The 13625-nt window shown below is 34.3% G+C and overlaps 1 protein-coding gene across 2 annotated transcripts in view; it reads left to right on the top strand.

The window, feature by feature from the left end:
- Nucleotides 1–12224, top strand: part of LOC148272846 (uncharacterized) — a 187087-nt gene extending 174863 nt beyond the window's left edge. The window contains exons 4-8 of one of the 2 annotated variants that reach the window (XM_088239518.1): nt 5898–6089; nt 7174–7315; nt 8022–8197; nt 9412–9671; nt 11177–12224. In XM_088239518.1, the coding sequence (XP_088095644.1) occupies nt 5898–6089; nt 7174–7315; nt 8022–8197; nt 9412–9671; nt 11177–11627 (1221 nt within the window). In that variant the 3' untranslated portion in view covers nt 11628–12224. Of the gene's footprint in view, nt 1–5897; nt 6090–7173; nt 7316–7639; nt 7763–8021; nt 8198–9411; nt 9672–11176 lie in introns of those variants that run through there. The other variant, XM_088239519.1, reaches the window with a different exon arrangement.
- Nucleotides 12225–13625: the final 1401 nt, after the last annotated feature.

The following is a 13625-nucleotide window of genomic DNA, read 5'->3' as shown; positions in this document are numbered from 1 at the left end:
TTAAGTAAGCGGTGCTACGTAAATGATGCATAATTATGAGATTTATCTTTTGATGACTTATATGAAGGGCGTCGGAGTTTTTAAAATTTAAAAAGGAAATTTTAAAATAATAATATAACCTGACGTTATAAAATTACTATAATAGACATATAAAGATATTGGATTTTTCAATGCAGTGCCTGAAGAATAAAAAAAAACATGCTCAAATGCAAAAAAAAAAATTCAAACATGAAAAACATATATATACATACATAATATGCCGAATGCTGCTTAAATGCAACTTAAATGTGAGTTGCATGAAACATTTGTTGCAAAATTTTATTGATATATTGGAGCTTTGAACACACAATGAACTTTACCTGTATTCTTTTGCACCACAACAGGTAAAGAGGCCCAACTACAGCACAAAACATAGGCTTGAGAAAAATTACATTATTTTTTCTGTGATCATACAGGAAATCGAACCTGGAATCAATTTTAAATTCAAGACCGCTTTCTTGTTTAAGTTTCGATCCTTCGGAACCTTTGGCTTTAACCCCAGCGCACTTTCTTACGCTGACTCCTCTCAAGTTATTACCCGCTGAAAACACTTTCCCTAAGGAAATAAATCTCTTACTTCGAAAACAATATGTCGATCAATAATCGTTTTGGAAAATATGGAAAATAGAGTATCCTAATACTCTTCAAGCGCGTCAAAAATGGAACACAGTCACAGATTCCATTCGGAAAGGCACTGTAGTTCTACTTAAATCAGATAATAGTCCACCATTCATTTGGCCGCTTGGGATAATCGAAGACATTTTTCCCGGAAGTGACGGTGTAGTTAGAGTAGTAAGTGTCCGATTTGACCGCGATTGAAGTGCATGTTCGGTTTGGAGTTTTGCCGCTAGGCTACCGCTCGCTCCGCCGTATCGCCGCCTCAATAAGACAATCAACAAAAAAGGTCAGTCCCTTCACTCCATTTCCTTGCATCAATTTGCGCTGTGACAACTACAAAATTTAATATACCTACTATCCAGAACCAGCTCACGCATCGCCATTTTTGGTGCATGAGGCGACTGTCTTATCTATCACACCAAGGGGCAAACTTTTATTATTTTTATGTGGGTAATTAAAAAAAAAACTGTTACCCATGGTTCCTAACAAATAAATAAGGCGTATTAAATCAAAGACGGCATCATCGATTGGTCTAAGATAAGTTAGATATGGCGATGGACAGAGAAACAAAAATACTATTGACAAAACTGAAAAGGTTTCGGAGCTTAAGTAAGGGCGGTATCTCGTGACTCGATGCATTTAGTTCCACTACAATAGCGGCCGTCTCCTTTACGTTCCAAAGCAAAAACCAAAAAATAAACCAAAAACACGTATTAAGTTAAAAAGTCAATAATTGAACGAGTAATCACAATAAAATACAACTTCTGGCAACAATTATTAGTTAAAATAATAAATTATCCTCGCATGGGGAAAAAGCAAAAAAAACATAGATTGTACATTGTACATATAACTCGAATTTTTTTTTAAAGGTGGAGAATGCCGTCTTTTTTTTTAACTCGCCTCAAACAATTTTAATTAATAATTACTAAATACCACACTTACATAATCAATTAAAAAAACAGTGTTTGTGTTTTGTGAATTTTGATTAAACTCTTTGAAAACGTTCAGTTAGTTACTTAGTTTTTTCCATAATTTAATAGGTACACAATTGATAATATACCGTTGAGTAGTGTAATCTTTAGATAAATGGACATTGCACTATCAAGTGCAAGATCATTTCTTCTGAACAAAGGGAATCCCATTTTAAACGAGCCCCTAGGTACGTGGTAGAGACATTTAGATTCTAGAAGGTAAGGTCGTTGGTAGGATAGAAAAATATTGGGTACCTAGGTCTACTTTAGATGTTATTTTTAGATTAAACGAGTTGAGACTATGGTAAATTAGGGGAGGAGGGTGGGTGCGCTGGCCTTTGAGCTTATATAGAGTGGCAGGGGGGGGGGGAGGGTTGATCCCTGCTGTAATCAACCATGGGCGTATTAGGTAGCAAAGGCAGGATCGGACTTAGCGAGGTATTACAAGACTTTATTTTAATTAGCAAACAAATTAAAACGAATATAAATCAAAAGAGTCTCTAACCTATTTTCCCTTTTTCTCAACGAGAGTGATTTGACCGTTGACCTTTAAACCTGCTCAAAAATATTGAATTCAAGCTTTGTTTTCATAAACAAGAGATTAGTTTGATTTACCAAAAAGTAATCAATTTTAATAGCTATTTATTCTAGATGGGATCGGACTTACTGACGCACAATAAATTCCATATGTAGGTACGTCATTGGTCTGACTAATAAATATTAGGAATAATGTTAATGTTTTTAATTTAATATTCGTCATAAAATCAAACAGGATTTTTTTATTTGAAATAAAGGAATAAAAGAAGGCAGATAATATTAGGTACAATATTCATCAAATCTGATTTTTATATGTACAGTAAATCCTATAGGTAAATTCAAAATGTTTGGGGAATCAATCACTCTGTGGCTTAGATCTAAAAGAGCTAATGTCAGATGTTATTTTTTCTTGCCACCATTTTGTAGAGGTTCGATGTCAATTAAAAATAATACATATTTAACTATTCAATACGCACATAAGAGGGTAAGGTGAAAAGTTCTCGGCCTGACAATGAAAGACTGCGATTTTCAGTTAAAAAATGATTTTATTTTTCTACATAATCTCCCTTGACTTCAACACACTTAGTCCAACGTTTTTCCAACATCAGTATTCCTTCTCGGAAGTGAGAGTCTGGAAGGCTGTGAAAATATTTATCTACGACCCTCTCAACTTCTTCATTGGACGCGAAGCGCTTCCCAGAAATAAATGTCTTCAAGTTTGGGAACAGATAGAAGTCTGGGGGTGCCAAATCAGGAGAATAGGGGGGATGGTCGAGCAAATCGTATCCCAAATCCCGCAGTTCTCGCATCGCCAATGCACCCTTGTGTGCAGGTGCGTTGTCCTGGTGAAAGATGTTTTTGTTTTCTTCAGGCCAGGCCTCTTTTCGCGAATGTTGGCATCCAGCTGGTCAAGAAGGTTAGAGTAATATTCGCCTGTAATTGTTCTGCCCTTTTCAAGGTAATCAATTAACAGGATCACTTTCGCATCCCAAAGCACGCTGGCCATGACCTTTCCGGTAAATGCGATCGACTTCGCTTTCTTTGGCGCTGAACTACTGGCTTCCACCCACTGCTTGGACTGCTGTTTCGTTTCTGACGTGTAGTGGTGGATCCATGTCTCATCCATGGTGAAAAGTCGCCGCACAAAATCAATTAAATCGGTCCAAACATTGCTGCGAAAGTCGTTTGCGCATTTGCCTTTGATCGGCATTCAGCAAATGCGGCACTCATCTCGCGTAGAGCTTTCGAATCCTTAATTCTTTGTGCAAGATGTTTCGTACCCTTTCTTCCGATATCCCTACAGTCTCAGCTATCTCACTCACCTTCACTCGCCTTCACCCGCCTATCGTCCAACACGATATCATGCACCTTTTCGATGGTTTCCGATGTGGTGGCGGTTTTTGGCCGTCCTTCACGTGGGTGATCTACGAGGGACGTGCGACCACGTTTAAATTCCGCTGCCCACTTTTTAACGGTTGACATGGAAGGAGTCCCCGTAAACTTTTGTCAACTTCGGATGAATTTCCTTAGGGGTTAATCCAAAACGAAGAATTTTATGACCGCACGATATTCAAGTTTATCCATTTTAACGAAAAACACGCAAGACGTCCACTGTAAAAATTCGTGTAAGCAAACTACTTGAGAGAACGTGCATGACACGTGCACCCAGACAGGCAACATAATTTTTTGCTGATTGCAACGCTATCTCTGGATCAGGCCGAGAACTTTTCACCTTACCCTCGTACATATATTACGCGATAGTGATTTTTTATTAGTTATTAAAATTAGTTCGTTTATTAAAACGCCAAAAAATGGCTGAAAAATCACTCTCCTGTAATATTCCAATTTACGACGTTGGCCCTTTTAGATCCAAGCCACTTAATTAATTCTTCAGGTCTTACAATATCACCTTTTAATTAATTTATTTTTCTTCTTAATAATAGTGTGTTATCGTTTAAAATATTGAATAATAAAGAAGCAAATTAAGTACACAGTGGAACCCCCTGAAGTTACGGGGTCTTTTAGGCTTTTTGTATTCTATATAAAGATATTAAAGGTGATTTTTTTTTTTTAAGTTTGCATTTTATCCAGAAGTATTAGGTGGCTGACTTGGTCGATAGCACTAGAAAAGTCCGTGTAAAGGACGTATACCTAAAAACTGTCTTCATGAGTCTTTCGTGCATTCATTCTACAACTGCTATTTTCATTATAATTTGTATTGTACATGAATATATTTCAAAGGTAATATTTTATATGAAAACCTTGCTGTTTATCCAGGTGGCTGACTTGGTCGAAAACGCTAGAAAAGTCCGTGTAAAGGACGTTTACCCATGTCTTGAGTCATTCTCCTACGTCTGCCATTTTCATTCGAAGTGAGCCTTTCGTTTTCTCCCTCACTCGCCCCTATCCAGAGACCCGTTATTAATATTTATTTCTAAAGGCCAATAAAATGTTAAAAGTACGTATCATATGTGTATTCCTAGGGGTCATTGGGTCATAATTATAGAATTATTATTTATGATACTCATTTTTCTAAACCACCATAAATTAAGTTATTATATTTTTATATTATCAGTTATTTTAAACAAATTTGTCATCAAAATAGCTGAGATCATCGTGGTAATTTCTCAAGAAATACAAAATCAAGACATTAAACTACTCGTACACCTACGTATAATTGCGGTTGAATGAACAACTACGATGATATTAAAATAAATTCTAACCATGTTCTTTCTCCCGATGATGGTCAACAAAAATTATGATTTCACCCCACAAGAGTCATGACATAGGTAATATAATATTATATGCAGATAAAACAATGAAATCATAAATTAAACTATAAACTATGTCATCACTACTAAAACTATAAGTATATGCTTTTGCATACTTTTAATTTTAATTATAAGTAATTATAAAAATACTGTAAAAAATACAGGTGGGAGACTAAATAAATGCTTGTTATATTTATATACAAGTGAAAGCACGGGAGCGGAGGTTCACCTCAATTACAAATAAAAGTGGAATAAAACTAAATACAGTATTTTTATTATAAGTAATTAAAATGCAATTCAACAAAGAAACGTCAGAAGAGAAACTCAATACATTTTCATTTTCATTTTAAAATTACTAAAATAGGGTAAAATTTATTTGGTTTTTTTTCAGGATTCTAGAGTAAAAAACCGTTTTTTCGTTCAAATTACAGTTTCACACATTCTAATGAGAAACTTCAGCCCTACGGTAAATTGGATAAAAAAACTCTTTCTTACGCGCCGTAAAAATTAGAGCATTAAATTATACCGCAAAGTTTCTTGAAAATGTACGATAAACATATTCAAAAATATTTTAATAAAAACGAACTAATTTGAACGATGTCACTAGTTCATGTGAATCAACCAATGATAAAAGAGTTGTGGAAGATTTCCGGTATACTTACCGTCAACGGACCGATCCGCAGAACCGAGAAGAAGCGGAAGAGAATTGAGACGTCACCCGCGGAGTAATTTCAGAAATAAAAAACCTCAAAAAATCATAGCGCTTATAATACGATACATAATTAATTTTTATAAATTTGGTTTAGTTTAATAGTCTCGAATATATATAATTTATTATTAATATAGTACAATATTGACTTTTTCGCAAAATAAAACTACATCACTATGTTCACTAAACAATATTTTATTTTTATATGAAAGCATTTATGGGTGTTTATTACTGTGGTACTGATGATTTCAGTGCGTTATCTGCGTGAATGCCAAGGCCACAATGCAGACATCCCCCTGCGGCCACCGCGTGGTATGCCGCAAGTGTTTCGTGAAGACCATCCAGATGGCCGTCAGCCAGCGCCTGCTGCCGCTCCGCTGCGTCATCTGCAGAGCTAAGATCCTTCGTCTCAAGCAAAGCATACCGAACAGCAAGAGCTGGCAGGTGAGTTGACGACTCTTTTATATGCATTTACCCCGAGGAGGCAGCTTGCGAGGCTTTAATCTTGTACAGAAATAGTGCAATTTATGAAGCATAGTAGAGGTAACGCGGCTTAAGAATCCAGATAGATATAATATAGGAACATCAACTGCATCTGTGGACAGCAAAAAACTGCAAAAATAACGTGCGAATCTTGGGTGAGCAGAAAACGGAGAAAACGTAACATATCCGAATATAACGGATACTCGAAGACGGGCCTGAAAGGGGGAATAATCGACGTGCGACATAAAAGTGGGAATGGCGTACAAATGCCGGGATCCGTGCTAGGTTTAGAGAAGCATTACTGACCATATTCAAGAAAGTAGAGCGAATGGACAGCGAAAAAATGACAAAAAAGATTTACGATGAATATAGAAAACAAGGTCAAGCATGACAGAATTCAACAAATACATGAAGATGGATATAAAAGTGGAAATAGTCGGCGTGCGAGAATGAACAAATGCGTTAATATAGAGGAAGCTAGGTATGTGATAAAATGATATAGTTTAGATAGACCTCTCTGCCTACCTCTACAGATACATGGCATTATTGTTTGTTGTTGTTGTAAATTACCAAAAAATCTAATTAATGACTAAAATAATTTTAAAAACTGATACTAAAATCGGGAATATATATATTTCTTTTTTCAACTAGACAACGGCACCATCGTCGCACTGGTTTTATTCAATCATCGACTTGCGTGTGTACCTATATTAAATCAAAAAAAAAAAAAAAAAATACATTATAAATACAAATCTAGAGAAATATATTTTGACAAACATTCTTACGGAGTTTTTTAAAAAAAATAGGTCTTCGAACGCGGACGGAGAAAAATAACATTTCAAAATATCTTTCTCAAAGAAATCCATCAAGTGTTACATTCAGTTCGTAATGTAATGTAATATATTAAATATTGGACTTACAAGAACACACCAACAATCTACACAAAATATTGTTAGAAATGTACCATAGGTGGATTCACTAGGGTGAATAAAACTGTTTTTATGTAAAAAATTAATGTATTTTATTATTATTTATATGCTTTCAGGTCCCGGGATCAGCCAGCAGTTACTCAGTGGGTAAGGCGTGGGGCCTACCGGGGTCAGCCAGCGCCTACTCTGTAGGGGCGCACTCCGTACCTAACTCGGCTAGTCTTTATTCCATGACCAGTGGATCATCCTCCTTCTCAGGTACCAACTCAACTGGTGATCCTGTGTAGCGATGTTTTCAAAACATCGATATATCGCAAAGAAACATCGGTGTTCGTTTAGAAAAAACACATCGATGTAGCAATCCGATGGTTTTTTACGATATATCGATGTTTTTAAACATCGATGTTAATTCTTCGGTACATCGGGGCGTCGATGTTTTGGTAGGCGATGTTGCATCCCTAATCCTAAATTATTATAAAGCATAATTATTTATTGTCTATGGTAATATAATAATGAAATTATTTCGAAAATCGTCGATGTCAATGATAATCAGCCACATTTTCCCATAAATGATCAAAAACAGCACGGTTGTAAATGACTTTTAAAAAATATATCTTTATTTCACAAAACAGGAAATATTTAGTGTAAAGGATACAAAACCATAAAAATGATGTCCATGAACTTACCTAAAAAGAACCATGTTGAGTAAGGGCATATCTTCTGTTCATATTTTTTTTGGACCACAACAGGCCACGAGGTTTACTTACAGTAATTCATAAGTGTAATTAAACCTCTAATAAGTACTTTACTCTTAATTTAAATTATTTCTATCAGAAATATCACCTGTAATCGAACCCAGAACTCCCGTGCGTGAATCATGCGTCTTATCTACTTATCTACCACGAGAGCCGCCTAAAACATTCACATTATAAAGTCATTTTACAGAACAGATTTATTGTTTCAGGAGTTTCGTCCGTGTCCTCCAGCAGTGGTGCGAGTGCAGCGAGTGGGTGTCCCCGGGTTTGCGGCGGAGGGGGGTGTGAGGGGGGCTGCCTGGGGGCTGTGCCCCGCCGAATGGCGCCCCCGCTCCGCCAGCCAGGGTCCTCCGCCCTGCGCCGCTCTCAGCACCATTCCATGAAGGTAATTTTTACCACTAGGAACAATTAAATTCGGAACTTTAAATGATTTTTCTCGCTGGCAGCGCAAAAATAAGTAGCTCTGATTTATGATTGGCCATGACAAAGTCACGGCGTTTTTTGAGTAAGGTTTTTGAGTAAAGTTTTTGCCTTAAGGCAAATTCTTCCTATCTTCCCAAACCATTCAATTGGCGAAAATAAGAATCATATGGAAATATTCTAGGTACATGTAGGATTTATGGTTGTTAAGGGTTGGAGCTACTACCCCAGTTAGAGATTGACAGAAAACACGATTTTGGTGTTCCAAGGTATATTTATAACATGGCGAATAAATTAACGGAACTTTGTTGTGTAACGTGAGAGTAACGGCAATGAAGAGTTGAACTGACTGGGCTGACTGATGTTACCAAGCCCTGTGGTCTCTTTATAGGCAGCGTTCCTTTGTCCTTCATGTCTCAATGGTATGAACGAAGTTAATGTACTCCGGTTCGTTGCTCTTATGAGGACAGATGTCTAATGTGCAATAATGTTTGTCTTGCAGAATATGTAGTATTATATTCAATATAAAATGATGACGTGGTTCATCGATCATTGCTCTATATTTCAGGTGTGTGTGTGTCATCTATCAATGGACTGTGATCCCCACGTATGTTTTATTAATACTGAATCTTAATATTTGAAACAAAAATAAACTGAAAATCTACACTATGTGAACATCCTATTATTGTTCCTATTATATGCGTACTATTTTAAGATTTAAAATAAAAGATAAATAAATTCTCCACTCCAACTCCAGCGCTCTCAATAAATTATTTCAACTCTTCTTTTAATATGTTTTTATTTAATAAAAATATGAACTTTTCTAAAATGTGCATGTTCAATCAAATTAATTTCAAACACATTATTTAAAGCGGCATTTATCCGATTCCTAGTCGATAACCAGTCATAAACCGATAGAATATTGTGACATTAATTGAAGAAACCAATCTTCGTACTTTATCCCAGCATGAATGTTTAAAATGTTTTTTTTTTTTAAATCATAACGTCTAATAACAACAAAAAAAATGGAAAATATGACTTCAGATAGTTTGGTTGGCATACATTCCCCCTAAGAATGAATTACTGACCTCATGTATATGAAATCTTGGAAGATCTAGATTTTATTTATGCACAATTATAGATATGCGGATAAGGGAATGATAATAAATTTGTTTACAGTTAAGACTTCAGGATTATCGAGGTCAGAGCTGCTTGGGAGACCTGTCTTCAACTAATGGAAGATTACCACCAATCAAGGAGTTCCAGAGAGACTTCCGAGCTTCCCAACTAACCAACTCTAAGGAGGCACGTAAAGAGTCCCGGGTTACGTCAGTTGGAATTGCAAAGGAAACCGATAGTGTAAAAACATCACCCTGTGCCGCAGTAGGATATGTAACAGTTGGAAACAATGCAGTTGCTTCCACATCTACCAGAATCAGGTTTGTAATACATAGAATTGGTATATTTGTTTTTAACATAGTGTGACATACACCAATCTACCCATAAACACTGTTAAAAACTATTTTGACTGCAATAAAAAAACCGTAGAGGTTACGAATGTTTTGTTTTATTACTAGATTTACACACATATAACACTAATTAAAAAAAACATTCAAAATGTCCTACCCTTGCCTTCACATAGGCCTGTCATCGATAGCAGCATGCGCGATATCCATGGTAAAACGCCATACTGCTTTCTTCAGAGACCGTTTCAAACTCTATAAGTTTGGATGACATCTGCTACAGGCCATGTTCTCCAATACTGACCACAATTCGGCCCCTTAGAGTCAGAGAAACGTAACATGATTTTGCCTACTTTACAGGAGATACAAATACAAAAAAAACAGATTAATAAAGTAGTAAAAAATTTACCTGTTTTTAAACACTTGACATTTTTTAAAACTGACTTCTCATTTCTTTTTCATTTGTTTATAAGAAAAAAAATTACTGCATTTTAAACCTGTTTTTGATCTCTCCTGTAAAGTAGACAAAATCGAGATACGTTTCTCTGACTCTAAGGGGCCGAATTTGATTTTTGCAGTCCAATGAATTCAAATCTGAGCTTCCGAAGGGCCAATCTTCAGCTCTAATAAACTCTGGTGCGTAAATTTCTAGCCATTGCTGGGCAGACTTTGCTTTGTGGACTGTAGTAGAATCTTGTTGGAATATCCAATCTCTTGAATCAAACATTGTGTCAACAATGTTTTGAGTATGTCCAAATGTTTGCAGACAGGCTGGATTTCCTCTCTAGGGAGTTATTCAGTTCTAAGTTTGTTGCAACAGAGAGAGAATGTTTCACTAAAAGGTTTTTCCAGAATGACATATTGGTACAATTTCGCACTTGTCTTCACACCCTGAGCATAAAAATAAAGCTCAGTAACCCCTTCATAAAAAAACCATCACTGATGCTGTATGATAACCTCTTTGAACTTGGGTAATCACTCAAGAGACTTCTCAGAGCACCCAGTAGTCATTTTGCTTCTTGAAGTTTTCATTGATGTTGAATATTTTTTCATCAGGAAACAGAATTTTATTATGAAAATTGTTTGCATATCGGTTAATCAGTTGTTTGGTTCTGGTCTTTCAAATGTCACTTAAAGATGGAGTAAGTAAATGAACAGTATGTCTTCGGTAAGCTCCCAAATCTTATTTAATGATGTGATTCCAACATTGAGTCGATATAGCCATCTCCCTGTACATTTTTTTTGTTTGCGGAGCAGATTTCTATAAATTCTGCTTCTAACAGCTTATTGATTCAAATATGTATTTGACTCTTAGATAAAAGCATAAATATGTGAATTACAATAATAAACAACATACAAAGTGACTTAAAAAAGAAAATAGTAATAGCAAAAAGCATACATTGCATTTTTTTTAATCAATGAAAAACGCCTCAAACATACCTAATTTTATAAAGACACTAATATTTACAATGCAATTTCAGATGCGCACAAAAGATATTAACCCAGCTAGAAACCACTCCAATGAAGAAAGGAAATTACTATCGTATGCCGCAAAAATTCAATAAAGAGGATGTTGGAAAATCATCGTCTAACAGAAAAAATGTTCAGGATGAAAATGAAAACAACTCGAATATTATCAATAATAACCAAGGGATAAAACATTGCGATGAAAAGAGAAAAGACGATGACAAATTGAAAAAATCAGAAGACAAAAATAAAAGGGATGAAAAAAATGACAATAAAAAAAATGAAGTAGCAGAGAGAAAAAAAGAAGAAAAAATTAAACAGAAGGCGGAAAAAGAGGCGAAGCGAGAAGCCAAGAGGGAAGCCAAAGAAGAAGAAAGACAAGCCAAACTTCTCGCTAAAGAAGAGAAGAAGAAAGCAAAAAAGGAAGCGAAGCAAGCGCTACTAACTGAAAAGGACAAAAAATAGTTCTACTGGGAAATATATCAGTACACTTCCAATGGTCCAGCCTATTGCGTACATTCCTGTTTCAATAATTACATTTGTCGATACTTAATGATTCCACCTGTATTTAGGGTATTGAAGTAACATATTATAACATTATTTTTATACTTTTCTTTAAGTATAATAATGTAAAGTCAAAAACTTTCTAAATCTAAAAGAGATAATAATTTATCAAATTTGAGGTAGAAAATAACAATTTATTTTATTAAATTTAAAAATTACAATGAAAAATATAAAAGTTACATACTTTTAATACTCTGAATAGTAAGTTTGTGATATTTTCAAATCTGAATCAAAGTTACTAAAAGAATTTCAGACAAGTTACTAAAATTGAAAATAATTTTAAATAAAATTTGAACGTACAATATTATTGATGTTTTTGTAAGTAAATTTTGATAAAAAGTATCAATAAAACTCCTTGATTTAGTTTCACATTTCTTTATTGACCATCAAGCACTTTTGCCTGAGCTTTTTTAAAAATAAAATAAAAACTGGTAATGTCTTCAAAATAAAAAGGAAACTTCATTATAATCAAATTTGTTCAATCTCAGAAAAAAAAAACCTAGTTGTGTGAAAATATTGATTTATAGCCACTGAATTTTTTAGACACAGAGATATTACTTCTTGTGTGAAACATCCTACGGAGCTTTTTGGATTGAATCTCATGAAATGCCTAAAGCAATGCTATATAATATACAATGGGTTAAAACACAAATAAAAAATAAATCCCTTTTAAAATTTATAATTAAAAATTATGTGATATGATTCATCTTCATAAGTATTATACCCAGCACAGCAAAATATATTTTATGTACCTACCCATGAATCGTGTGATGACAAATTTATTTGTTTTTCGTGCAGTCCAACCATTTGAGATGTACTTTGAAATACGGATCAATTTAAATGATTTTTGTGAATTAACGACTGCTATTTTGTATTTATCCAGACAAAATGGAATACTGGAGATGGGCAACTGGATTCCAAATTACAATTTAAAACAATTTTGGTATTATAAATAACAATAATATCTTCCCGTGCATATTGTACTGTTGAAATATTGCTAGAATTTCACATTTTGTTAATTTGTTGTGCAATTTATTTCTGATATTAATTTAAATTATAATAGATTTTGAGATAAATAACAATGCCTACTTTTAACAACCAATAATTAACAGTCACTATTGCAACATACATAATGTGATCAAATTTGGATGGTTGTAATTGAACTGCACTTAAATAAACATTAAATGTAGCAATGGTTAGGCAGTTTTAAATTAGAAATACATAATACGTACGCATGTCAATTTTGAAATGCAATATCATATAGATAATTACAAGATGTTATGTATCTGTATCTTGATGGAATCCGTTCTTAGTTTTCAAACAAAGTTTGTATATTACTAACGGAAATGCTTCCATACGAATATGTAAAGTTAGAAATTTTTATTTTCATATCTTATGTCTTTTGGGAATTAATATTTAACACATTTGGCAATAATATAAATATGTATTTCTTTAGACTTATGCATGAATCCATTACTGCTAAATACTTGTAAATGTAGAGACAATGAGAATAGATATTTAAGTCTTTAGAAGTTGGCTTTCTAAATTCTTTATCAATATTTCAAATTACAAATGTTTTATCAAATTTAATTATGTAAATAGCGGAAAGGTTGAACATTCTTATTTATGAGTAGAAAGATCTATGGATTTTGCTATACTTAATATATAATACAGATAGGTATATTTTGATAGTTAACTGTTTACAATAACGGAAAATGCTGGTTTGTTATGAAAAGAGAAGTCCACGTATAGAGCCATCTAAATGTATAAGGTTCCTTTATACTCTATTGATGTGAAAGCGTACCCTTCTTTTTGTGCGCTAATCCATTTCATAGATCTCAAAAGCTGAATGTGATATGTACTTAATATTTATATGGAAAACAATCTCCAGATAAATGT

This window comes from Micrasema longulum, unplaced genomic scaffold, assembly GCF_059751315.1.
Source record: "Micrasema longulum isolate JH-2025_06_02 unplaced genomic scaffold, ASM5975131v1 h1tg002175l, whole genome shotgun sequence".
Taxonomy (NCBI): Eukaryota; Metazoa; Arthropoda; class Insecta; order Trichoptera; family Brachycentridae; genus Micrasema; species Micrasema longulum.
Note: the sequence above shows the minus strand (reverse complement) of the source record. Positions and strands in the feature narration are given on the sequence as shown.